This window comes from Pseudocercospora fijiensis (genome assembly GCF_000340215.1).
Source record: "Pseudocercospora fijiensis CIRAD86 unplaced genomic scaffold MYCFIscaffold_7, whole genome shotgun sequence".
In the NCBI taxonomy this organism is placed as follows: domain Eukaryota; kingdom Fungi; phylum Ascomycota; class Dothideomycetes; order Mycosphaerellales; family Mycosphaerellaceae; genus Pseudocercospora; species Pseudocercospora fijiensis.
The window spans coordinates 1,272,835-1,300,805 of NW_006921538.1; the positions used below are offsets into that span (position 1 = coordinate 1,272,835).

The 27,971-nt window shown below is 44.4% G+C and overlaps 4 protein-coding genes across 4 annotated transcripts; 2 read left to right on the forward strand and 2 right to left on the reverse strand.

Moving 5' to 3' along the window:
* Positions 1 to 19,321: 19,321 nt before the first annotated feature.
* On the reverse strand, positions 19,322 to 20,156 carry MYCFIDRAFT_77853 (uncharacterized protein; the record flags this gene model as incomplete). Its single annotated transcript, XM_007930714.1, has 2 exons — positions 19,322 to 19,383; positions 19,724 to 20,156. The coding sequence occupies 2 exons, from the start codon at positions 20,154 to 20,156 to the stop codon at positions 19,322 to 19,324; spliced, it is 495 nt and encodes a 164-aa protein (XP_007928905.1).
* Positions 20,157 to 21,817: 1,661 nt separating this feature from the next.
* MYCFIDRAFT_100559 (uncharacterized protein) lies at positions 21,818 to 22,582 on the forward strand (the record flags this gene model as incomplete). The annotated part of the gene is made up of 3 exons (XM_007930943.1): positions 21,818 to 21,872; positions 21,922 to 22,276; positions 22,330 to 22,582. Coding segments are annotated over 3 exons (663 nt in total), but the record flags the coding sequence as incomplete, so codon positions are not given.
* An 885-nt stretch (positions 22,583 to 23,467) lies between these two features.
* On the forward strand, positions 23,468 to 26,284 carry MYCFIDRAFT_204443 (uncharacterized protein; the record flags this gene model as incomplete). Its single annotated transcript, XM_007930944.1, has 6 exons — positions 23,468 to 23,524; positions 23,624 to 23,746; positions 23,800 to 25,164; positions 25,214 to 25,651; positions 25,708 to 25,758; positions 25,825 to 26,284. 6 exons carry the CDS (start codon positions 23,468 to 23,470, stop codon positions 26,056 to 26,058), a joined length of 2,268 nt encoding a protein of 755 aa, XP_007929135.1. The 3' UTR covers positions 26,059 to 26,284.
* Positions 26,285 to 26,446: 162 nt separating this feature from the next.
* MYCFIDRAFT_77856 (uncharacterized protein) lies at positions 26,447 to 27,406 on the reverse strand (the record flags this gene model as incomplete). The annotated part of the gene is made up of 2 exons (XM_007930715.1): positions 26,447 to 26,708; positions 26,949 to 27,406. The coding sequence occupies 2 exons, from the start codon at positions 27,404 to 27,406 to the stop codon at positions 26,447 to 26,449; spliced, it is 720 nt and encodes a 239-aa protein (XP_007928906.1).
* Between the last annotated feature and the right edge of the window lie 565 nt (positions 27,407 to 27,971).

Sequence of the window (27,971 nt, forward strand, 5' to 3'; positions counted from 1 at the left end):
CTATAAAGCGTTAGTCTTAATACGGATTGGTTTGTTTAGTACGAAGTAGTATAATAAGGGGACTTTAGTAAATCGCTTCTTTAAACCGTTAAAAGCGGCTTATGCTTTATTAGTCTATTTAAACTCTCTAGTCGGGTTAGCCTTAGTTTTAGTAAGCTTAGTTAGGGGCATTACGTGTCGCGAATAGCCTTTAATAAAGCGGCGATAGAAATTAGCGAAGCTAAGGAACGACTATAGCTCCTTAATGCTAGTAGGTGTTAGCTATTTAGTAATAGTTTTGATCCGATTAGGGTTAGCCTTTACACTATTAGTTAATACGAGGAAGCTAAGGAAGGCTACCTCTTTAGTAGCAAAGGTATATTTAGAAGGCTTGTAATATAGTCTATAGGTCCTTAGGCGATCGAGTACCTTACGTACCGCAGCCTAGTACTCTACAATATTAGGTAAATAGATGTAAACTAGGATGTTATCTAGGTAAACTATATAGAGGTAGTCTAGTAGGCCCGATAGGGCCCGATTAATATAGGACTAGAATGTAGTAGGGGCATTAGCTAGGCCGAATAGTATAACTAAGTACTTAAAATAGCTATAACGAGTATAGAAGGCTGTTTTCTATTCGTCGCCCTTACGAATGCAAATATAGTAGTAGGCATCCTTAATGTCTAGTATAGTGTAAAAGTAGGCGCTAGAAAGGCGATCGAGGGTCTTACTAATAAGCGGAAGTAGATAGCGGTCTTTAATAGTAATAGCGTTAAGTCTATAGTAATTAACGTATAAACGTAGGCTACTATCCTTCTTTAGAACAAACAGGATTAGTGCACTAGTAGGGCTGTTGCTATACTAAATTCGACTATTAGCTAGGTTCTTATCTAGGTACTTACGCAGTATAGCAAGCTCGCGTTTACTAAGGTTATAGAGGGGCCTAAAAGGAACCTCCTTGCCCTATATAATATCGATCTTATAGTCCGTCTCTTTAAACATAGGCAATATCGATACTAGGTAGTGTTTAAACATATTAATATAGGTCTCTCGGACAGGCTATAGTATACGAGCAAGCTAATTAGGGTCTATGCTATTAGGAGGTACAGGTTTATTGTTATTACTACCGAGCAGGTCGGTAGTCGGGTCCGCCGAGGTAGAGGCAGGTATTAGGGTACTAATAAATAGAACCTTAATATTGTTAGGACACTCGCTAATATTAATATATTTAATGTCCTCTCTCCTAGCAATTCTAAATCGCTACTATTAGCTGCCTAAGTCTATAACTATAGCATAGTATTTAAGAACAGGGTTGCTAATAACGATAGTAGCTCCCCTATATAGGTTGTCTATATCTACTACGTAGGCAGTAAAGTCTAGTAGGCGCTCGTTACCGAGGTCGTCTTTTAGAACTATAGGAATATAGTAGGCTCTATAAGTTAAGTGCCGAGCGTTATTAAACTAAGTAAGGGTTAGTAGGTTAGCCCTATATAATTGTCGAAGGTCTAATTACTTAGCTAGGCGATGGCTAATAAGGGCACTAACTAAATTCCCTAGATCTAGCGTAACCTTAGTTTCGTAATTAGTACTCTAGGTGTTTTATATAAGGTAGGTATGTATAATAGCTAGCATAATATCGATAGTTTTACGCCGTACGAGGCTAATAGTTAGTGCGGCGCTTATTCTTTTTTCGACTAATAGGAAGGACCGATAGGGGTAGTATTAGCGGCTAAAAGGTGCTTTCGGTATTTAGCTATAGTACGGTCGATTCGGGCCTAATCCCTAGGTTTGTCGTATTAGCCTAGTAGGTAGCTAGTGCTATTATAGTTAAAGCACTTCAATCCGGTTAGGAGGTTGCTATATCCGCTCGGATTAGCGCTAGAATTAGAGGAACGATTAGGGGTATATAGAAATAAGCCTCTTCCTCGCCCCCTTCCTTACTAGGGGTTTCTACCGCAGTATCGACCCCTGCCCCTTCTACGTTAGTAGTCGTTACTGTTTCTATTATTAGTAGTATTCGTTTAGGGAGTACTTCCTTAGTTTCTACTACAGCTACAGTTGTTAGCGGCTAGTCGTATCTTAGATTCTAACTGTTGCTAGAGCTATACTATACGCTCTATAGTTTCGACTTTAACTATAAATTAAATGCGTATAAGATTAGCCTGTTTAAACACATAGCGGCGGTTTAATTTAAGGATAAGCTCCTACCTAAGTTTTAGGCGTATCTTAGAGATCTATATAGAAGTAGTTTTCGCCGGAAGGTTATCCTCGAGGGTCTTTAAATAGGCCTTAAATAAGCGAGCCGATTAATTAGTCTTCTATTTAGCTCGAAGGTATTAGTCCTAAGCGTGTTATTGCCTTAGTATAGGGTTTCTAAGGGTGTCTAGTATAATAGTTTTGTAGGTTTGCTACTAAATAGCGGTCTAGTCGTTAAGGGAGTCGAAATAGTTATCCTAGGTGCGCTTTAGGTCTCTATTAATGTATTGTATAGCATAGACGACTAACGAGTAGTCGTCTAGAAGAGCCCTTAGTACGTTCCGCTAGTTAAGCTTATAGTTACGAATATAGTCGTTATATTGCTTTCGACTAGAGCTATTAAACACGGTATAGTCCTTAAGCTTAGTATCCTTCTTTTAAATAGTTAGTAAGGAAGGCCCTACTATCGGCTTAGTATTAGTTGTTAGGGCTTCCTCTAGGCGGCGAATTTCGAGGAGGTTGTCCTTTAGCTATTGTTCTTAACGTAAAGTAGCGAGCCTGTTTTAGGTAGCTTCTTAAGGTCTCGCTACTAGCTAGGGGCTAAAGGCTAGTTAGCTATATCGACGGTTAATAATATTGCTTAGAATGTCGTTAATAGGCAATTCTAGATTATTACCTAGAACTATAGGTTCTTCGGCAGGCCTAGTAGCAGGCTCTTTAATAGCAGGCTCTTTAGTAGGTGCTTTAGTAGGCACTTTAGTAGGCACTATGCTACTAGCGTTGTCGTTGCTAGCGCTACTAGCGGCGCCGCGATTGTTGTTACTTCGTAATAAGCCGGCTATTGTAAGGGGTAATACTAATAATATATTATAGGCCCCTATAATGCGGATATAGTAGAATTAGTAGATATCGGCCTAATATAATTAACTTAGTATAATAGGCCGTATAGAAGGCCTTGCTTAATAATTAGTATGGTTATTTTAGTAGAATAGTACGTATAGGTCCCGTTCTTCGGGCGTAATATAGTTAAATCGATAGTTTTCGTAGCTATACCGCTAAAAGCTTAAAATAAGGACTATCTAGCTACTACCCTTAAAGGGTAGATCGAATACTGTATAAGAAGGGTTATATTAGCAGGTAGATAGGGTAGTAGTAGGTATAAGTAGTATTCGATAAGAAGCTAGGAGGAGAGGGAGGAAGGCAGGCAAGTTAGCCTATTACTAAGCGCCAAGCCCTGCCTAAGGCATTAAGACCCTAGCTTCACTCGAGCCCGGTTACATACTAATTACGTATAACCTCTTTAGTCCTAATAGCACTATAGAATAATATCTTCTATAGCTATTAGGGAACCCCTAAAGGGATAGTCTCCGACCGAGGCTCGATATTTATATCTTATTATTAGAGCGAGATATGCCTATAGCTAAGACTTAAGCATCGGCTATCTATAGCCTTCTATCTATAAATAGATAGCCAAACCGAGAGGCAAAATGCTATCCTATAGCAGTACCTACGTAGCTATATTAATAAGAACCCTAACGACTAGGTTAACCTCCTATAACTAGCTAAATTCGTATATAATAATAGTGTCTACTTATTAACTAAGGTCTTACTATATATAGCTATAATAGGCTAGAACGCTACTATGCTATAAGACCCCTTATCGCTCGAGGCCGAGCGTAAGGAAAGGGAAGCGTATTAAGTACTAACCCCTAAGATACTAGTAGCTATTAAGAGGGTTTAAAAGATGCGAGAAATTTACGCTAAGATAGCTAACAAACTAGCAAAGGCTTAGGCCTATTAGAAGGCCTACTATAACAAACACTATACGCTAATAACCTTCAAGCAAGGCGATATAGTTATACTAAGTACTAAGAACCTCCGTATCTACAAATACCCGTCGCCTAATAGCAAAACACGCCCTAAACTAGTACTACGGTTTATTACAAGCAGATCCAGGACGGACAGTCTACTTCCATTACCTCAGCGAAAGCCATCATATCCCCCCATAAGCCAGTTGTATTCCTATATCTCCCTCCTTAAACTATATTACTACTACGGAGGTCCTAAAGAAGCCCCTACTAAATACGAAGAGGTACTAGCTAACGGCGTAGAGCTATAGTCTATAGAACGTATCCTAAAGTATTAGACTAGGCAAGGCAAGAAGGAGTACCTTCTAAGATAGTAAGGCTATTTACCTAAATAGAACTCGTAGGAGGCTAAAGACTCGTTTAAGGATATAACTAAGTTGTTAGACGAGTATTAGACTAGTATAAAGAATAAGAAGAAGGCTAAGGGCCTATAATATTACTAGGGAGGCCTAGGACTAATACTACCCCTAGGGTACTATTAAACTAACTAATTAGAGGCAAGCAATTATTAGTAAGGGACAACGAGACTATACTACTAGTATAGTAAACGCGTACCGGTTATTAACAACCGTCGAGCAATCGCCTACTCTTTTAAGAGATCTACCTCTTTACTAGAGTACTCTATAAGACCCTTCTCTTAGCGCCCCCTCTTATTTCTATATTCTATTAAAACCCTAAGGCCTAGGCAGTCGGTAGAGGCGGCGCGCGCGCGTAGGCGAGTAGTATTAGCTAGTAACCGGCCCTACACCTATAGGCCAGTTTTGAGCCTATATAAGAGGCCTCCTTCTACAGAGTAGACAGATTATTAACCTCGTATAGCACATTGTTTATATTACACTTCTACAATGCCTATGTTATAGGGCTCTAGTTATTAGCCTAAGCGACAGTCCCGTTATCCTATCTTGCTAAATATAGCTGCCTATATTGCTATAGGTTATGTTACCCTCGGTAGCCTATACTATTGCTATAAGTAGTAGTGTCAGTTTCCGTCCTTTATTAGAGCCGAAGGTAGGGCTATCTCTTTATATCTAATAGGTTCGGGTGTGTTAAAGGTGGTCTCTAGATACGAATAGCTATAACCGAAGCGAGGGTACGATAAGAGCCTACGATACGGACGATACCGAAGTATCTTAAGGGGCCGTTACGACAAGCAGAGAAACCTCTTAACGAGGGCATCGCTTTAACCCCGAAAAGCTACAAACCCTTAGGACTGTTACAGCTTAGGGCCTAGTCTATAACTATAGCTAGCTTCTAAGGACTCGGCTCTAGGTCGAAGACCTATTTAGTACCGCTTGCTCGAGATAAGCTACCGCCTAGCCTAAGAGGGGGAGATAGATTAATTACCTGTCGACCTTAGCGGGCCCCGCTAAGACTATCTATACGATAGCAATTTCTAGATTATAGGTCGGATGCCTAGACAGTTCCCCTATTAACCGGGTAGATTGTTTCGGGATTCGCTGCCTCGTTCGGATAGTACTTAGCCTTCTACTAGAAAAAGAAGGTCCCCGCCCCCCCCCGCCTAGCTAAAGGAGATAGCGATAGTTAGTAAAGCGGCTAGTTTCTAGGATCTAGGTATAAATAGAGATTGTAGTTCCTTCCTCTGAGAGGCTTTTGTCTAAATTTACTAAATTGAAGCTCCTAGGGGTGTCTAGGCGACCCCTAGGAGGCTAAATTCTAATACTACCCTAGGGGTAATATTAGAAGAAAACAGCCTAGGACACTATTTTCTCGTATAGCAACATCGAAACAAGCCAAACCTACAATATATACTAAAAACACTTTCCTATAGCATTTTATTTTAACTACTTTATAACAATCGAATAAGCTCTAGCGAAAGCGAGTATTACGAATTAGCGGAATCTTTGGAATCTAATAACCTACCGGACCCTATTAACGAAGAAATTAGGCGACGACTAGTTGTTATAAGCGCTATCGACCTAGGGGCTATCGAGCCTTCTACGCCCGAGGCTTTCTACAATGTCGTTATAAAGATAATTTAAGGGCAAACTAACCTTCTCCGTTAGAATAGGCGTCGCCCGCTAGAGCTAGGAAGTAGTAGGAACCCTTTGTTCGAAGGGTAGAACGCTACGGCGCACGTAGAACGCTTTAAGGACAATTTAACCGAGTACGGACTCGAAGAAGAGTCGGACTAGTATAAGGTCCGGTCCCTTACGAGGACTACTATTACTAAGCTTTACCGAACCCTTAGAGCCCTAGTTAGCTACCTAGAAAAGGACGACAAGTCTAATGCCGACTAGGAGGTCTTTAAGTAGGCCTTTATAAGGGAGTATCGGGATCGCGATAGCCGTCGTATTAAAGGCAGTCGTACGTAGCTTAAGAACCTCTATATAGAGAGGCGTACCGAAGATAACGACCTAAAGGAGTACGTCCGCGAGTTTGTTAAGTTAGCGGACGGTATTAACTAGTAGGACCTCGAGAATTCTTAGAGAACGAGGCTACTCCTTAAAGGGTTGCCGTAGTCTACGGCTAAGCGTATCTTCCGTCGCTATAAGCTTAGCGAAGCTAATCCCGAGACCTTTAGGAAGTACAAAGAGGTCCTAGAGGCTATTAAGGACGATATTAATAGCTCCGCCGATACGAAGAAGTTTATTTACGGCGAGGATAGGAATAACCTAGCTTAGGTAAAGAGCGACGCCTCGGGAAGCAGAGGACCTAAGTTCCTTCCTAAGTCGTAGAGCGGTCCTAAGACTATAACTCCTACTATTACTAAGCACTCTTAGGACGTTGCGGACTTAGCTAAATCCCTAGCTTAGCTTAACCTTAATGCGAAAGTACTATAGCGAGTTAGGGAGGTTATTAATGCTAGTATACTAAAGGATATACTACCGGTCTACTAGATTTCCGATCCTAACTACCCTAAGGCCCCTTTAGTTAACGTCTACGCTATACGAAAGATCTATTCTAACTTAGATAGCAAGTACTAGATGTGCGGCGGTTTCAAACATATTTAATTAGACTGCCCTATCTAGAAAGAGCTTCTTAAGAGGAAGCTCGTTATATAAGTAAATAGTCGGTTCTACTATACCGATACCGGCGATAAGATTAACTTCGAGTAGGATCGTAGAGCTCCGAAGCTACCTCAACTTAGGAGTCTTCTAGAGAAGAAGTATAGTAGCAAGATCGAGTTTAAGGACACTAGGAATAGTACCCTCGCCGCTATTACTAAACGAGAAACTTAGAAGGTTAGGGCAAAACAGGTTAAGGAGCGGAGCAGTAATAGTACTACTAAGCCTATTAAAGTCAACTTTGTGTCTTAGGACCTAGACGTAGTTACTAATGTTTACGCGGTTACTAAGAATAGTATAGATGTCTACGCTACTATAAGGTCCCAAACTTAGTCGTCCTAAACCTAGTCCTAGGGTAAGGGTAAGAGCCCGTAGAACCCTACCTGCCCTAGTACGGCAGCCCCTACTAGGATACTTAAGAAGCAGGTAGCTAACAAGGCTAAGAAACAGCGAGAATTAGTCGCTAAGACTAAGACACTCTAGATAGCTAAAGACCGTGCAACCCGAGCTAGTATAGCTACTCCGGAGGTACTAGAGACTCCCGATATTAATATAGAGGATAATACTACCGACCTTAGTAGTACCCTAGGCCTAGCTAACCCGCCGGCCTATAAACGAAAGTTAGCCGACCTAAAGAGCTTTCGCTTTAATAGGTATATAAAGAAGTATAGTGCCGGGCCTACTAACTCTTACGATATAAAGGCAAATGCTCTCTTCTAGGCTTTATAGTTCCTAGACCTTAAGTCTAACGTGTCTATAGGGGAGCTTCTAGTATACGGTTTGCCTACTAACCTGTTCTAGAGCCGGATTCCTAACGATGCTACCTTTATAAAAGACCTTACAGCCCTCTAACGTAGATAGGGGCGAGAGGACTATATTAACGTCTCTTTCCTATAGTTCCTTCCTAAATTTTTAGGGGCCTAGGAGTTAGCTAAAGGCGAATTAGTAACCTACGAGAGCTAGGAGACTATCGATAATGCTAACGAAGAGGGGATTAAGGAGATAGGCCGAGGGGATAGTAATAATACCGACCCTGCTTCGGTTTTAGTTTCTATTAAGGCTGTCCGATTTACTAGCTAATAAATCGGTCGAGTAGAACCTCCTCGACCTAAGGAACTTTACTCTATCCCTAATAATATAGACCTTTCCGTAGTTACCCGTTCCTTTGCCGTCGTTCCCGCTATCTATATTTAAGTTACTATCGGAAGCTATAGTTAGCAGTTACTAGTAATGCTTAATAATGGTTCAGAGTTACCTATTATAAGTAAGCGCTAGGCTAAACAGCTCCGACTGCTAATAAATAGAGATATTTCCCTTAGTATATAGGGAGTAAATAGGGAGGTTGCGCTAATAGGTGCCTACTATAATGTTATAGTAGACGCTTTCGGTATATGCTTTTCCTTTACCTTCTAGATTGCCGCTAACCCGAATACGCTAATTATTCTAGGTCGTCTATAGTCTCGCATAATCCGGGGTATCTAGCGTTACGGTAACTGCGACGATAGCTCCTAGGAAGGAACTATCGCTAACTAGAAGGGCAACCGAGTCGTGTTTACTAGTTATATCGGGAATACTAGCTACAAGTCCTACGAGGATATCCTTACTGCTTCTAAACGCTCTTCGGGAAACGCTATAGCGCGGTTATAAGACCGGCAATCTGCGCTATAAGTTAGTGTAGCTTAAATAGGTTATATCTAGAGGTACGCCGCTCCGTACGTTAAGGCAAGTTTCTAGGCTCTATACTAAGGAGGCGAATGCTCGAAGCGATAGCGAGTATAACAATACGGTAACGACAACCTAGTATACGAATCTCGGTAATAATGCTATCGCAATTATCGCCGCCGGAAGCGGATCTACCTAAGCCCGAATCCGAACTAACTAATTAGAGCGCCGATCGAATAACACCCCGGGGGTGTTATTAGGAATCTAACGTTTTCGCCGGAATTATAAATTAGGATTACTAGCTGTATACCTACCGACTTAAGGAGACTTCTAATAAAGTTTACGCGCTGTTCTGTTACGCTAATCTCCGGGCCTAGCGTAAAAGAGAGAGGGCTCGGGTATTACGAGCGGTTAGTGTATATACCCTACATAAGAGGGTAGCTAACAAGATTAAGCCCGTAAAAGGCAGCGTACACATAACTAATAGGTCTAATCCTAGCGGAAATCCTAACTAGCGACAAAAGTGCCTTAACCGCGAAGCGATATTAATACCTAGGGATAGTCTATATAACTAGAGGTACATTACTAAAAAGTTCTCTACTATTCCTAGGGGATTAAGGCTAACGCCGGAGAGACTAGCGAACATTAAACCTAGCATCGAGCTTTCGAATCTTGAACTAGATTTGCTATACGAGCTTCTATACAACCGTAAAGCCGTGTTAGTATATAACTTTACGTATCTAGGTAGGATTAACCCGGAGGTTGCCCCTCTATAGAGGATCCGAACGATCGAGCACAAGCCTTAGGCTTACCTAGGGTTCAAGCTAAACCTAAGCCTAAGAGGTATAGTTAAGGACATAATACGGCAGCGTATAAAGGCTAGCACCTTAGAGCCTTCCTATACCTCGTATCGTAATCTATACTTCCTAGTTTAAAAGAAAACAGCTCCTAGGGAACTAAAGAAGTACCGTCTAATTAACGCTGTACAAAAATTTAACGCAGTTACGATTAGAGATACTAACCTCCCTCCGGAGACTAATAGGTTCTCGGAAGCTTTTGCTAACTATATTGTAGCCTTACTAGTTAATGTTTTCTCGGGCTACGACTAGATCTCTCTCTATCCTAATAGCCGCGACCTTACTAGTTTCGAGACACCTCTTAGGCTATATAGACAAACCACCCTTCTATAAGGGGCAACTAACTCCGTAGCCTAGTTCGTTCGTATTATAAACTAAGTCCTCGCGGCCTATATCTCCTATATAGCGATGCCTTTCCTTAACGACATCGGCATTAAGGGCCCTAAAACTAGGTACGACAATAAAGAAGTAGAGCCTAGCATCCGTAGGTTCTTTCTCGAATATATTTAGAACCTCGATAGTATCCTCTACGACCTAGAGCGAGCTAACCTAACGGTATATAGGGAGAAGCTTTAGCTCCTATACAAACGAATAAACATTGTCGGGTTTGTAACTAATAAGAACGGCCGCTATCCTAATAATATACGGGTCCTAAAGATTGTGTCCTAGCTAGACCCTACCTATTAGAAAGATGTCCGGATCTAGCTTAGAGTAGTCTCCTACTTCCGTATCTAGGTCGAAAACTTTGCGTTAGTATATAAGCCTCTATACGCCTTACTTAAAAAGGATACAGAGTTTAAATAGACCTCCGTTTACTAAGCCGCTAAGGACAAGGTTACTAAGGCACTTGTTAGCGCGCCTACGCTTACCTCTATTAACTACTCGGAAGGCGTAGGTCTGCTAATTGTTGCTATCGACTCGAGCAGGGAAGGCTACGGCGAGATACTAATGCAGTATAATCGTAAGGAGCCCTCCTTACGTTACCCTATCCGGTACGAGTCCGGTCTACAGAAACTAATCGAGGCCCGATACGATACTAGCAAGCGAGAGTGCCTTAGTGTCTATAAGGCTCTTAAGAAGTTCCGACCTTAGCTCTTTAGAGTATTCTTTCGCCTAGAAGTCGACGCTTAGACGCTAGTCTATTAACTTAACTATATAGCCTCCGACCTACCTAACTCTACGATAGCTCGGTAGGTTGCCTAGATCTATTTGTTTGATTTCGACGTCTTCTATGTTCCTAGCAAGAAGCATACTAGACCCGATAGCCTTTCTAAAAGGCCTACTATAGAAGAGGATATCGCCGAGATAATAGAAGAAGAGGATAACGACGCGGTTATTAACCGCACCTTCTTTACTACCTTCTATATTAACGCTATGCTAGTAATTACTAGGTCTACTACCGACGACTAACCTAGTAACTAGCCTAACGAAGACCCTGCTACTAACGGCGAGGACTAGGACGATACTAAGGCGGACGAACTAGACAGAGATAATATCCTTAATAGGGTCTACTCCGACGACTCCTATAATATCGCCTACTTCCTTACCTATACGAAGAGAGCTCCTAGTCTGTTAAAGAGTTAATACTGTCGTATTATTCGCTATTCTCGGAGGTTCCTTATTAAAGATCGCATCCTTTAGCGATAGGCTATAGTTAATATACCGCTCTAGCGTATTATTAACGATCTAGCAGCCTAACAAGAAATTCTTCGTTCCGTTTACGATAAGCTCGGCTACCGGGCGGCGGAGGGCACCTTTAATATCCTTCGTCGACGCTACTAGTAGGACAGCGTATAGGCTAATGTCTCCCGCTACTATAAGAGCTGTCCTAAGTGCAACTTTAGGAACAGCTACCGACGTCTAGGAGAGCTACGTATCCCTACTACCTAGTTAGTTAGGGAGCGGTAGTATAGCGATAGGGTCTATCTTAGCCGCAATAATAGCCTATATATTATTCGAGAGGGTCTTTCTCGATAGCCGGAGGCCTATTATTTCTATAAGGGTTACGGTGCTATTAATGCCCGTAATATAGCTACCTTCCTGTTTAAGGATCTGTTTTGCCGCTAGGGAACACCTTACGAGGTTATCTTAGACAACGCTACGAACAATATAGCTAAGGAGGTTTAAGCGCTACTTGTTTCGTATAGGGCGAAGAACGTTCGTATCTCCCTATACTATCCCTAGTCGAATGCTATTATTAAGCGCGGCTATCGGTCGTTAATTAATGCCCTATCTAAGATAACTAATAGTAGCGACAGATTAGTTCCTATTTCTACCCGCGTCCTAGCCCTTCTCTAGGCGGACCGGACTACTATTATCGATACGACTAGACTTATACCGGCGGAACTTATAATTAGGAGGGACGCCGTTCTTCCTATTAAATTGTCCTATCGTACGTACGGCGTTTACGATTAGGGGTCTGTTCGTACTAGGGCAGATCTTCTTGCCCTATAGGCTAAGGCTCTTAAGGACATAACTACGACTTCTTAAGAGGGTCTTACTCGACAACGGCGCCTTCGTAAAGAGGCTAAGCAGTATTTTGATAACTATAATGCTATTAATTAGGACCCTCTAAAGGTTAGCGATATAGTTCTCCTATACCGGTCCGAGTTAGAATATAGTTACTCCTATAAGCTAGCCTTTAAATATAAAGGGCCTTATAGAGTGTAGGAGGTCCTTTACAATAGTTCTACGTACCGACTTTAGGAACTTAATAGTGCTACCTTAAAGCACTCGCACCCTCGGGCTAATCTAAAGAAGATCGTTAAGTTACGAGACCCTACCCGCCCTCCGCCGACTAAGGAGGAAGTTAGTGCCTCTATAGACCCTCTACCGACCTTAGATACCTATCGGGAGGAGGATCCTACCGCTATTCTAGATCCTGTTCTGCCTAAGAACTATGCCTATCCCTAGATTCGTCTTAGTAAGCTATTAGGAATGACTTAAGAACAAAGGGAGGGTTATATACGGATTAACTATATATAGAGCGTTTCCGATATTGATTCCGATTCTAATAGTAAACTAGACTTCTAGCTATCTAACTCTAACTCCGAGGAACCTAACTAGTCTAGCGATAAAGACCGCCTAGAATTATAGCTAGACGACCCCGAGACTAAATAATCGTATGTCCTTTCCTGCCTCTACTACGTTACTTTCCTTGCCTCTATTAACTATTCTCCGCGCTGTTAATGCAGCGCTGCCCTTTAGCTTTAGTCCTTACTGCCTATTCCTACGGATATTAATGCTCTTAGTTGTTACCCTCCTTTGCTTTTACCTTGTCTATTATTTTGCTCTTTTGTCTTTTGCCTTCGATTAATGTTGCTATAGCTTTACTCTTTTTGTTTTTCCTTAGAAAGAACTGTACGAGGAATGACTTCCGAATAATACCCCGGGGGTAGTATTCGGAAGCTAGCCGAACCTAACTTCCCGCCCTTCTAGGACTACTTCCCGCTAGTTTCCTAGTCTCTAGCAACCGCCCTTAGGTAGTAACGATAACAAGATACTCCGCTAGAGAAGATTGTTCCTACCCTAATTAGCATTAGTTACGTAGGATACTAAGAAAGGGAGGATCCCTCTCCCTTCCTAGCTCTTAGATAGACGTAGTAACCTAGGCCTATAGCCTCTAAGAATAGGGACCTTAGGCCGCTAAGCTTAGTATCTAGAAGAAAGAAGAACGTACGGGCTACGTTTATATACCTACTGCTATAAAAGGTAATACTGCATCTATAACGATAGTGCTATAGGCTAACACAAGCTACGCTAGGCCTAGGCGATTTGCTCCTAGTTGCCGAGCATCTCTAGAGAAAAGCTAATACTACCCCGGGAGTGTTATTAGTCCCGCTAGCCTTACTACTATAGATTACTACTAGGTACTCGAACTAACTAGTTACATTTCGAGTACGCGGGAATCTACGAAAGCTAGAGGTTAATAGAGGCGCGTAGTCGCTACTAGCAATTAGCTAGATCGATTATTAAACTTTAGCCTACCCTACTAACAAAGGAGTCTCGTATATAGCTTTACTTTTTAGGGTCTATATATAGTCGTTATCCGTTTACTTTACCGGAATATACGGACTACGCTACCTTCGCACCCTATTTAAGGCGAGCTTTCTAAGCTCTTTCTTCTACTTAAATACTAACTAACTTACTACCGCTTACCCCCCCCCCCTTTCTTCTATCTAAACCCTTTAATTATTATTAACAAACTACGAATGTTTTTGCAAACTCGTTACTAACTCCTTTCCGCTCCGGTCGACTAAGATGTCTTCTAGCGCTCTAAATCCGCTAGGCGCTAGTAGTAGTAGCAACCTACTAGCCCTAAACCTAGGCGTACTAGTCCCGATCGAAGCCCTCTCCGATAGCGCCTTAGTCGCTATAACTAGCCTCGAGCACTGTTTCTAGATCGTTACCGCTATCGACGACCCCTAAAAGAAGATTAAGACCGCTCTTACCTTGCTACGCGTTATCGACCGAAACATTAAGAAGGCTACTATCTTAGTATCGTACGGTATAAACAACTTGCGCTAGGACATTAGTAAGCGTATCTTTAAGCGAGACGTTCTTTAGGATATAGAGCTTTATTAAGCCTTTCCTATCGTTTATAGCCTCGAGATAGCGGGCACTACGATTCGTATACGCTTTACGAACCTTAATTAAGCCTTCGAGTAGTAGGGAGGTCCGAGTAGTCTCCTAAAGAGCCTTGTTAACTTCGCCTACGATAGATAAGAGCGTACTAAGTAGGTTGCGTCGTTCGTTAATAAGTATCCGGTCCGTTGCGAGGAAGTAGAGTACCTTTCCCGTACTATAATCTATCGAGTCTCTACTACTAGTAAGAAGTACGGCAAGTAATTAGTTAACTTAACCTTCGCACTTAACGACTTTACGATAGCCTACTAGAAGCGGTATAAGGACGCTATTACCGAGGTGGATCTCAACGCCTAGTCTACTAAAGATCTACTAAAAGAAAAGGGCTGTCGTATTAATAGTGTAGGCTTTATTATTAAGGGTTAAGAGGCTCCTATCGTAGATGTTCTCGAACGTAAGGTCCTTCGCCTTAAGACGGAAGCCGATACGGCTACTAGTCTAGCGCTCGCTATAGAGATATAGGTACAAGATCGCCGCTCTACCCGTAACCGTAAGGTCTCTTAAGAAGTTTAAGATAAACGCGCTAAGGTAGAAGCAGCGCGTTAGAAGGCGTTACAGGCTCGCTAGGCATTCTAGAAGGCCGCTAAGAAGTCTACTACACCTTCCGGTACTAACTATAGTAACTCGGATATTAATATGCTAGATGCGCTACTAGAAGACAGTGTTTTCTCCGAAGGTTCCTTTAGTAAGCGTAGGTATAGAGGCCTCTCGCCGATACTGTTAACTAAGAACATCTATAGTTCCTATAAGGGTGACTCTATCGTATATCTTATTACCGAGATCGATATAGTTTACAAGGCCGATATAGGCAAAGCAACTATCGCCCTATCTATTTATTAGTAGTACGACGACCTTAGCAAGCTAGGCGAAGAGCCGTTTACTATGTATGCTAGCTATATTAAGAAGGCCGCTAAGGCGTGTAGTCTCTATACTAGTGCTAAGACGAGTGTCCTTATTAGCCGCCTATTAAAGATTAGACGTAATATCGCTAATTAAGATACCTTCGCTGCCCTTAAGGCTAATTAGGCCTATACTAACTAGTTTCCTAGACGCCCTGTTGCCGCCCCGATATCTCTAGGACTCTACGCGTTTAACCCTACTAGTACTATTACTCGCGCCCTTACGCTAACGGATCGCTAGAGCAAGTTCGTTACCGGTATCCTTAGCTAAGGCACCTCCTTCGACCGCTTTCGCTAGACTAGCAATACTATCTTCCCTTAAGTCTTTAGTTAGTTATAAGAGCCTCGTAGAGCATATCTTCCTTTCCTTATCGATCTAATATAGGAGGAGTTTAAAATGTACCTTTAGTATATACGTGCAATGCCTAAGGCTAAGCAAGAAGGCCGCAATGCCCTTCAAACTTATAGTATAAGCAACTAAATCGTCCGCTAGCACCCTGCCTTATAGCTCTTAGCTGTCGCCCTTCGACCTAATTACGTATACGAGCTTATCTCCGTCCCTAAGCCTACTAAGTTCTTTAAGGTTAGCGGTACTTATAAAAACTGTCCTTCTAAGGAGTCTACTCGTCTCGGATAAGATATAGTTAAGCTCGCCGCTAGCGAGGGTGCTAGTTACCTACGTATTAAGGTCTGCCTTATATCTAAGGATAAGACTAGCTACTCTACTATTATCGAAGGCATATATTAGCCCGAGGTCTTTGCGAACTAGGTTAAGAAGCTTAAGGCTCGTAGCCTAGTCCTACTAAGCAAGATCAGTAAGCTTACTAATAAGTACCTTACCGACGACGACCTCGACTATATGTTCGATAGTTAGCCTAATAGTAAGGGGCGCAAAGCGGAGTAGATCCTTAACCCTCTAAAGGAGTGCGAGGTCTCTATTTAGATACTGCACCTACTATATAGTAATCTAAAGACTAAGAGCAACCGTATATTAATTAACCTAGGCTACTTACGCGTTATTAACGGTACTAAGGTTAAGGGTTACGAGAACTTAATAGTCTCCTAGGTTGCTAAAGCGCACTGTAATCTAACCGCCCTCCCGGCCTCTAACTCCTTCGTACTATTCGCTTTCCCTACGGCTATCTTAGTCGAAGGCCTCGGCTACATCTCCGACGCCCTAGTTAGTAGGATTCCTTAGTTAAGTTACGTTGTTTAGAACGAAGTTAAATAGATCCTCTAGCTTAATAACGAAGGACTTAAGGAATATCTATACAATTAGGAGAATGCTACGAAGGAAAAGGCTACTAACCTCCTCGTTAATCAAGCTTTCTACGAGGGACAGTACTTCGGTACTAATAGCTTTAACGTATACGGAGGAGATTTCGAGAGCCGACTAGTAGATAAGGTTATTGCTAGTAAGGATTACGGCGCGTTAAAGCAATAGTAGGTCTGTATAGTATTGCTTAGGAAGTTGTTTTTGTATAATTATAGTATCTAGGATTAATGCTACCCCGGGGGTATTATTACGGAGTTCTGAAAATAGCCTTAGCTAAGAGCGCTAAGGATGCATACATGTTTGTTTTAAGCGCGCAATATAAAGCGTGTCTAGTTAGATACGAAGAAAGGGAGGGATATTAGCTAGTAACCGGCCCTATACCTATAGGCCAGTTTTAAGCCTATATAAGAGGCCTCCTTCTATAGAGTAGACAGATTATCAACCTCGTATAGTACATTGTTTATGTTACACTTCTACAATGCCTATATTGCAGGGCTCTAGTTATTAGCCTAAGCGACAGTCCCGTTATCCTATCTTACTAAACATAGCTGCCTATATTGCTATAGGTTATGTTACCCTCGGTAGCCTATACTATTGCTATAAGTAGTAGTATTAGTTTCCGTCCTTTAGTAGTACTAGCGATAATAACGATAGCGTTGTAGTACAAGCTAGCGGTATATTAAAGGATAGCGCGGCTATATTAGTAATAGTATTACTAAGTATATTGCTAGTCGAAGAAGGAAATCGGAAATAAGGTAAAGTTAGCGCTAAGACGGCTAGCGCCGCTATTATTAATATTACCTACTATTGTCGCTATATCTATAAGAACAACCTTACCTATACTATAGCCTAAGGCTAAGATACTAGGTTAAAAAGGATTAAGCCGTTCGAAGGACTTAGGGACTAAAAAGGTTAGACGATTAATAGACTAACTAAAGGCAAAAATATAGAGCTAAGCTAGCTAGGGTCGATCTTGTAAATAATAGGTTACTCCTCGATCTTTCTAATCCTTTAAGCGAGGCGAACCTTAACTATTGCACTTATAATAGCCTTTACCTATAGAAACTAGACGAACTGCGTTTTTAAAAATAAGATTAATAATTAAAGGCTACTAAACCTAACTAATTAGGGCTAGCGAAACTACAATAGTAAATAATAGCCCTCGTAATAATAAGAACAATCCTCGGAAGCGGATATTTCTAGGTCTTTTAAAGTAGACGCAAAGAACTCGAAACGATATTACTTAGAAGTTAGAACAGAGGTAGTGCTACAATACCTCGTACGTCTACCTATTATAGTAGAGAAGACGCGCTCGTATTATAATTAGTCGATAGCCCTTAATTCTCGTAGATATATATTACTTTATTATATATAAGGATAGCGCAGTTAGAGTTAGATATTATATTAGAAGGTAAGGTTTAATATAGTTATATAATTAGGTAGTTAAGCGTTTAATTTAGCGCGGCTAAGCAGCTTAGTTAATATACTAAGTTAGCGGCGATAGAGGTTAAGATTAAAATATAGATAGGCTACGAGGGCGCGGCCTTTAGAAGGGAAGCGTATATTAGGGCTAAAGAGGCTATACGTAATTAGTATATAACTAGACTGAGTAAAGCTAGGGTCTTAGTGCCTTAGGCAGGGCTTAGCGCTTAGCGTTAGGCTAACTAGCCTACCTTCCCTCTTCTCCTTCTAGATCTCTATTAAATACTATACTAACCTACTACTACCCTATCTACCTGCTAATATAATACTTCTTATATAAAGAGTCTAGTTAAGGAATTAGAAGAAAGAGAGCTCGTACGTAATAGAGGTTGTCGTAACGACGTACCTATTACTAAGAAGGTAATAATTTATCTAGACTTTATTAGGTATAATCCGGCTATTCTAGAGCTAGTATAGTACTATTAATATACGAAGTTAAGTTAGTTAACCTTCGAGCGGCGGAGCGTAGGCGTACCGCCTAGCGCTACTGTTAAGTACGAAGATCTATAATGTTTTCTATATTTCCCTCCTTAAGCCTTAGTATAGGCGCGATAGCGAGGAGTATAAAATAAGTATACCCGTTACTAAAGATAACGAGTAGTAAGTAGAAACAATCGTAGCGAAGAAGATAAAAGAGTAGAAAGCGTATTACCTTATTAAGTAGCGAGGTTAGCCTAAAGAATATAATACTTAGAAGCTAGCTATTTATATTAAAGATTCTATAGCGTTAGACGAGTTCGAAGTAGCAAGCTTAAGCGAAGCGTAAGTATAGGTAGTAATTAAAACAAAAGAAAATAAGACTTAAGAAAAAATAGTAGATACGTACTCGTTTTGCTACTAAAAAGGGCCTATCGGCCTAGTATATATAGAGGGGGCGCCGCGTAGGCGCGGTAGTAGTAGGCCGCCTATCCTACTTATCCTTAGAATCCTCCTCTTCTACCTCGACGCTTATAGTAGCGTTAATAGCTACGACGGCGTTAGCGCCGACGCGCTAAGCGAGGTTCTAGTATAGTTAGTATACGAAGCGTAAGTAAAACGAGGCTATAGGAAGAACTATATCTAACGACCGATCTCGACTAGCCTAGCTAAGTTAGTACTAATATTCTCGAGAGTACTTAGTAACCTAATAGGTTAACGTCTATAAGGGACCTACCGGGGGTTACCTTATTCTTATTAGTATAGAAAGTAGCGAGTATAGATAGAATAACTAGTCGCTATAAGTAAGTCTAAGGACGATATTATACCGATTTTAATACTAGCGGATATAGTAATTAGGGATCGACGGCGGAAGAACTTATAGCCTCTAGATAAGTATAAGAAGATATATCGTTTAACCTAAGGTAATAGTACTATCCCCTATTCCCTATAATAACTCGTTAGCTATCGGCGTTTATCGGCAAAACAGGTATTAACCCCTACCGCTCTACTACGGCTAAATCCGAGACCTAATCGGATAGTATCGCTGTTCGAGTAGTAATACAGGTTTGTATAGAACTACACCGGATTTAGCATAGAAAGCGGAACCTGACAAGGGGACTGCTAGGGTGGGTGTTCGACGGACTTAACTACGGACTTCGTTAAGGGGATACAGTACCGACAATTCCCTACCAGGCCCCAAAGAATGCGCTCTGCGTACAGAGCGCCTTCTTTAAGACAGGGGTGTGTAGAACCACCTGTCCAACCACAATCGTCACCTTAGCGGCCAAATCCGGTTGAAGGAGCGCCTTGGAAACTGGCTGCACAACTCGTCTATTTGCCAACCTTTAATCCTCTTCAGGTGGCGGCTCGTACCTGCCGTCTCGTTGATATTGACGCATCACTCTTTGCCACTCACGATCGTCTCTTTCTTCTTCGCTGCTAATATCCTGCCACTCGCGGTCGTTCTTGACCTTGAGTCTTGCACTGCCCATGCTTTCTTTACCTTCGAATCCCAGAAAGTCCAGTTTCCAGACTGGAGGTAACATGCCTTTCGGCACACCATCTGGCGTGACCTCAGCCTCTTCCGAGAGCCAGGTATATCCCGCTTTCAGAATCACATACGCCGTGATCGTGAACACACCCCAGCCCAGACGTCGGACATCGTCAATTTCCTCCTCAGAAGTGACTCCACTGGCTTGGGAGGATCTCGCGGTCGGCGACGCTTTTGGTGAGTTTGATGTCGCTTGTGATTGAGATTTTGTCTCGGGCTGGTGAGCGATGGCAGACTCGCCACTCGTCTTCTGACGCTTCCTCTCTGATTTCCGCACTGCTGCGCCGCTGGTGCTCATACTGCGGCACTGGTCTGGTCTGAGATGTCTTCCAAGGCTGCTCAGTCAGGTTGCAACCGAGTGCAAGGCAGCAATATCGATCGTGATTGGTACGGTTGAGGCGGGCGCTAATGGAAAGCCATGTCTGATCGAAGTTCGATCGAAGTTCGATCCGACTCTGATCAGGGAGCCTCCGCTGTGCTCTCCCTCTCTCTCTCTCTCTTCCGCCTCTCCCTCCTTTCTCACGCACGACTTGTGCAGATTCCACATCACAACACGCGCCTCTCTTCTTTAATAGACACAGCTGCGAGGAAGCATCGCATATCGAAGACAAGCAGGTAATTGGATGAATGGTTTTTATTGCTGACGGGCCGTATATTCCTCGCCAGCCACTACACCCCTTCATCAACCCTTCTTCACTCACGTCAATGGACTGTACGGCCAATCACGGTGATTATCCGCTAATCCAGCGGCATGTCGGGACTCTGCAGAGCGTCTTGTGCCAAAATGGAAGACGCTTTCCCGCGCTTCCTTCCCGTTTGCTTGATCGAGGCAGATTTTTTGCGATTTGTCGAAAGTCCGTCCAGGCAACGGGCACGGATCACCATCCAGTCTCGGCTTGGCTTCTTGGATGCACAAACCGCTCTGTACAGCCAGGACTGCATGAGCGATGCGTCGTGTACATTCACATTCGGATAGACACCGCCTGGAGCACGATGCAAGACGAATGAAGACCGACAGACGACTCATCCATTGTCACGGGAACGCAGCCCTTTTGATTACGGGGATCGTGGTCGCTTCTGTCTACCACATCGGTCCTCGGAAACATCGGATGGGCGCGACTGCGAATCGTGTATCAAGGTCACAGCACTTCTCGCAGAGCGTCACGCTATCATTGTCGTACATAGCTTGTCGCGACAGGGTAGATCAAACCCAAAGGTGGGACGCAGTGGGTGACGATCTCCCTTGGACCTTATCACTTAATGACAGTGGCGACTACTTCCGCTCAGAGACACATGGGTTGCAACCAATCGAAAAAGCGCTTCTCTACCGGAATACTGAACGAACTAGCTGAGCTTTCTGAGGGAATTTGCCTAGAGATCCGGGTGATACATAGATTACGTTTCAACTGAAAGCGGATACAAGCAGCTGCTGGGATTCGCTTCTCTGTCCAATTCCAGTCAAGTCGGGTCGATAGCAAGGATCAGGTGGATCTCTGAGGAAGTCTGACAGTTGACTGTACCACTTGATGACAATGGCGACTCCATCCGGGTCCTGTAGACCCACGCTGAGTTCACGAACTGTCTGACGGATCTGCATCCTAATGATCCTGTGTACACAGCTTCATCTGCCACATGTTGGTATCTGAGCAGGACTCATATTGTGTTCAGTCTCATTCTTTGCATGTGCATTCCTGCTCACTTTTACTGCTGCGACTCTCGTTTATACTGACAAATTCTACCACGCTCTTCTGGGACGAAACATTCATTCAATTCATCACTTTCGCTCACGGCTGTTCCAAGCAGAGCTCGACGCCGGCCATCAAGAGCTCTACCAAACGAAGTACAGGATTGCATTCGACTTCTTCCACACGTGTACCAAGCCTAGAATTATCCGCATAGGTCTCGGATCGGTCCAACGTCATGGGCGCTTCTGCCGATGCTTCGCACAGGACGCCCCGACTGTTCGGGATACCTTGCTGGATCCTGCCAGTGATTTCTGGCTGCATATGGCTTTGTACGTGCCCCCCAAATGAGGACCCGACTGAAGCTGATAATTTCGTTAGCCGCGCTGATCAGCATGCTCATCGTTTGGGTAGCGCAAGGCAGTCCTATACTACCAAGTCTTTCTCCTGGTCAACGTCTAGCATACATCTCTGACATCGCGAGCACCACGTGGGGCAAACCACTTTTTATCGCGAGTTCGGACGTCACTGTGTTCATCTTCGGTCTTGCCTTCGCTGCAGAACGATGGCTAAGGCATAGAGGGCTTCTTCTACACGTCTCCAGTCATGGATCGACGATACTCTCATGGTGCGCGACCATATCGACCATTATCGGCGCTTTTGGCGCTATCATGCTCACGGCCTTTGACAAGAAGAATCATAAAATGGTACACTATTGCATGGTTGGTGTGTTCATGTGAGTTAACGAGTACGCCTGGTTGAGGCTTCATCCTTGCTGACACTTCCTAGCAATGGCTACGTCTTCGCCGCTATCTTCATGGCCATCGAAAAGCGCCGCCTGAGCAAGAAATTTCCTTGCAACAAGTACATATCTTGGTCCTGGAAGATCAAAGCCTTCTTCGCTGCCCTCGAATCCGTCCTCACCTGCTTCTTCGTTGCGCTGGCGTGGAGCGGATACCCAAACCAAAGCGCAATCACTGAATGGTGCATTGCACCTCTGTTCTGCATCTACATGTGCAGCTTCGCCATGGACTTCCTGCCGACACCTTTAGTGGATGTTTCTTGCCTCGTGATTGGCGCCACCGATATAGGCAGAGATGACGCTGTCAGCACAAATAGGAATAATAGCGTTTGGATAGCTGCGAGCGAGAAAGAGACAAATATCCAGCCGAGCTTCCGCTAAGGATAGTTGCTGGTCGTTGGGAAATGCGCAAGAGCAGAACATATCCCTGTCTGCTCGAGAATGTGATGTGCGAAGAGACCGAGCACTGCTACGGTGGAGCATTGGCAGGACTTCGATCACCTCCAAAGGCACCAGCTGTAGGGTGAGCTGGCGTAAGGTATAAGACTTTTGATGTATACGCTATGAATGATGGGCTGGCCCACGACTTGCCTACTACCTTCATCTGTTGCAGATCTGTGAAGTATACTTGTAGTCTTGGCAACGAATGTGAGATCCACCTTTCCAAATTTAGGGCATCGGCTGCAAATAGTCTAGCCGAGATCGGAAACTTTTGGGTTCCGAACAATGCCTGGCCCGTCCATCCACACCACACTCCACAACAATACAATACACACACATGACACAATACTGAACTTCCAAGCCCCTCTCTTACCGCCGTCCTAGGCAAGACGCTGGCGAAGACTCGCGAAGACCGCATGTTACTCAAGCCATTCTACATTGATATAGTCTAGGGTTACTGTTCCCTGAATCTTGTCTCCCCGCCTGCCCCATGAACGGGCACAGAACTGCCGGAGACGGCCTACGGCAGGATAAGGCCAGGCCAGCGGTCGCTTGGACCTTCACCGTTTGGGCAAGAAGACATCCATCAGCATATGAATGCCGACAGCCCGCATCAACCATGGACAAGAGTCCAGACAATCATCGTCGCCTAGTCGAACACTTCTTTCTGCAAATGAGAAGAACATGGCCACGCGGGAGCTGAAGAGTGTGGGCGGCGGGGAGCCAGACCTTGAGCCTGTCGTGTGCGAGGACAGTCAAGACTTGGAGCTGGATGGCAAACATCACCACTTGGCAACTGACGAAGCCACCGACCTCGCAATCGGCGATATCGAAGAAGAGTATACGATTGAGTCAGATAACTCTCCCTACCCTGAAGTACGAGCCAATGTGCCCAACACCGATGATCCAACTCTACCAGTCAATACCTTACGAATGTGGTTTCTAGGATGCGCCTTCGCTCTGGTGGGTCTCAGGCTTATAATCCTCACTCGTCGCTTTGCACTGAAACCATTTAGATCGGATCCGGCATCAACTCGTTCTTCTCCGTGCATTATCCAAGCGTAACAATCACAAGTCTTGTCACCCAATTGATCTCATTCCCAGCTGGCTGCGGCCTTGCATTGATCCTACCTCTGAAGACAATCACCATCTTTGGCTACTCTTTTTGCATTAATCCGGATCGAAATTTCAATGTCAAGGAACACACCGTCATCACAATCATGTCGAATCTAAGCTTCGGCACATCATGGGCGACTGATATCATCCAGGCGCAGAAGGCATTCTACGGGCTGAAGGCGCCCATTGGCTATCAGCTCCTCCTGGGTTTGACAATGCAGCTGTTCGGTCTTGGAATCGCTGGCCTCGCATATCGATTCATTGTGGAGCCGCCTGAAATGGTACGTCCAACAAGTCTCTCTACGGATGCCTTGCTGATTATTCAACAGATTTGGCCTTCGACGCTGGCCAATGCTGCTCTCTTCGAGACCTTGCACAGTCGTGCTAATCCCATCGCAAACGGTTGGCGTATCTCTCGATATCGTTTCTTCTTGTACGTCTTTGCCGGCAGCTTCTGCTGGTACTGGTTCCCTGGCTTCATCTTTACAGCTCTCAGCACATTCGCATTCATATGCTGGGCAGCTCCGAACAATGTTCGCGTGAACAACGTCTTTGGCATGTCCAGTGGTCTCGGGATGATGCCTATCACATTCGACTGGGCCCAGATCGCCTATAACGGCTCTCCTCTAGTAGTACCGTTCTGGGCTCAAGCGAATTCATTTGCCGGTTTCTGTTGTTTCTTCGCTTTGACAGCCCCGATCCTGTACTACACGAACACTTGGTACACGTCATACCTGCCATTGTCATCGAGCAATTCTTACGACAATACTGGAGCCATCTACAATGGATCAAGAATCGTCGACGAACACGGCAACTTTGACGTGGAAGCTTACAAGGCTTACAGCCCAGTCTTCATGCCTGTCACCTTTGCCCTGGGCTACGGTATCAGCTTCGCGGTGATGGCAGCACTGATCAGCCATATCTTCTTGTACCACTTTCAGGATATCATGCGCTCGTTCAAGGGCAACAGACCGAAGGACTGTCATGCTCGTATGATCGAGAAATACCCGGACGCCGCCTGGTGGTGGTATGCGATTTTGGCGGTTACTGTCCTGGGTCTGAGCATCATGACCATGTATGTCTACGACATCGGCATGCCGTTCTGGGGCGTTCTGATTGCTTTCGGAATGGCAAGCTTGTACATCGTGCCGGTTGGCGTGGTGTATGCTGTTGCCAATCTGAACAGCAATGTGCTCACGGTCTTGGGCGAGATCATCTCTGGCTACTTACTACCTGGGAAGCCCATAGTCATGCTAATCTTCAAGGTAGGCATTGAAATACCGAGACGTTTTGACTTGACTGATTTGCCGCCAGTTCTATGCCTACACCGCCCTCTCGCAAGCCATGAACTTTTCTTCAGATCAAAAGCTTGGACTGTACATGAAGATCCCTCGAAGAACGCTTTTCGTCGCTCAATTTGTTGGCTGCGTTCTCGGCAGTCTCAGTCAGCAAGGAGTTCTGATCTGGATGTTAGGCCACATTGACAATATCTGCGCGGAGGATCAGAAGAGTGGCTATACTTGCCCGCAAGGCCGAGTGAATTTCGTGTCTTCCATCGTCTGGGGTGCAATTGGCCCGGCACGCATGTATAGCATCGGCAAGATCTATTCTGGTCTACTCCACATGTTCTGGCTCGGTGCACTGCTACCCATCGTCACATTTCTCCTGAAGAAGCGTTTCCCGCACAACAAGTTTTTGAATGCAATCCACTGGCCGATCTTCTTTGCTGGCACTGGCAACATGCCTCCTGCGGTTAGTCAGTGTGCTTTGAGTTGGTTGAAAATGCCTCGCTAATGACTACGCTTCAGACTGGTGTCAACTACACTACAGCTTTTGTTGCTAGCTATATATTCAACAAGGCGAGTCGCTTTGCTTGCATGCCCTACCCACTTGTGGCTGAAACTTGACATCTGACAACTCGACAGTACATCAAGAACCGCTACAAGCAGTGGTGGGCGAAGTACAATTACGTACTTTCGGCGGCGCTAGACTCTAGCGTTGCTGTTAGTGCGATTGTCCTGTTCTTCTGCGTGATCTTTCCCGGTGCGAGCTTGAGCTGGTGGGGAAATACAGTAAACTCGAAGACAGTCGATGGCAAGGGGACTCCAAGATTCCAGATCCCTGTGAATGGCACGTTTGGGCCAGTCTCGTGGAGTTGAGAAGATATCGCGGGCTGTGATACCCCTGCAGTAAGGATGAGGAGGGCAATGATGGGGTCAGCTTGAGGGTGTCGCTTTCGTGGATCACAATGTAGCAGGCTTGATCGGTTTGACCGAGCCCTGTAACGGAGGAGGACTCGGTTAATTGAATCACAGGGTGTAGGTTGGTTCTCTAGGATGACTTGTTGCGCGCCTGGCTGTTCGTGGCGTTGCAGCAGAATCGGACGAAGACTGCAATCACGACGAGGGTCGCTATGAGAGCGACGAAATATCAGACCTTGGGATTCGATAGCGGCCTATGCGGCTGTGCTTGTGGTCTTTGTTGGGCTGAGGCCGTGAACGATGAAAAGAGTTGTCGGTAGCTCGTTCCTTGAGATCTGGACCTCGTTTAGAGACCGAGCTCATCACGATCGTAGCGTTGTGTATAGTCCTCCACATATCGCAAAGCCTGCTCCTTTTTCATCCGGAGTCGGTCATGATACCATGACTCAGGAAGCATATACTGCACGCCCGGCCTCGTCCAGATCCACTGGACCAAGAAATACAGATAAAAGTCTTGCGCCTTATCAAGTCTTCCTTCCAGCCAATGCACAACAGCGCCGCGAAAATCAATCATAAAGTTCTGGTTCCATAGTCTCGCGTCGGTATTACTAACGTGTTGAAGCATAGCGATGTAACAATCCTGTACAATGGGCACCTTCAGAAGAGGTGCAAGAAGGGCTTCGTAAATTGGCCGCTGATAAGTCGTGGTGAGGACATTATCATCAGAGTAATTGCTGCCACAGGGCTCTGTCCAGCACGATTCGATACGCTGGGCGTGGTTGTGAAATCTGACTGAAAGATAATCGAGATCGTAGTCGTCGTATGTCTTCGCGATCCAGTTTACGTACTTCCGAGTGGTCGTGATCATTGATGTAATCTGCCGATGAACTAGTGCGTTACGGATGTGATCACAATGAACGCCTTTGCATGGATCAATGGTATCGAACACGAAGTCCACTTCTTCGATTCTCGCAAAAGGGGGTTGTGGCACCAACAGAGCAGGTATGAAAGCGGATCGTGGCGCGACGACGATGCGAAGAAGCGAGAATTGTCTTTTGTCTCGTTCGCGAACTTCTGACGCGATTAGGGGATGCGAGGCCTGGAGTGCAAGCACAGTTTGCTCGTGCCAGTCCGTGATAATTAGAATCCCGTAAGTCGCGGGGATGCACGTGTCGTAGATCATCTGCCGCAATTCCAGTGGGAGTGAGAAGAAACTCGTGGGCTGGCGATTTGGTGAAGTGGCCGGAGCATCGCTCTTCTTTGTATCCGAGATTGAAATGTTCGGCTTGGGTTGGGACGTCAGCATGGTGGACAGTACAAAACCCATCTTCGCTGTCGTACATTATTAGATGAAGGAGAAAGAAATTGAAACTGCGTGGGTGCATTTGAAAATTTTGTACCAGTTAGCTCCGGGCTGAGTAGCTTGCATATGGAGAGGTCGAGAAGCCACGGATGTTTATAGTCCTTAAGCCTTCGAAGGAGACGCTCTCATCCGCGAGTCCGTCCATGAAGATGGTATAGAATGGCAGAATTTCGAGCTGAACGTCCTCCAGTGCACGAAAAATTGTAGGTAGAAGGCCTCATGGTGGGACGCACGCCTCGTATGCCATCTGTCGTAGTTCCAGAGGCAGGTCACAAAAATCCAATTCGGCGCTTTTGACTTGCACCAGAGTTGACGTTTGGGGCTAGATCAGTCGGAGACACAGCAGAGTAGTGCTCTGCCTCCATGGTTGTTGCAGTTTATCGGATCTCACAATCCGCAAGACGACGAATAATCTGGAGTGATCTTTGGGCACGCACCCGACCTGTTTATGATGAGAATTAGGAACTCTATCCTTGAAGCCTAGGTAGCTTGCTGCGAGCTACTAAGC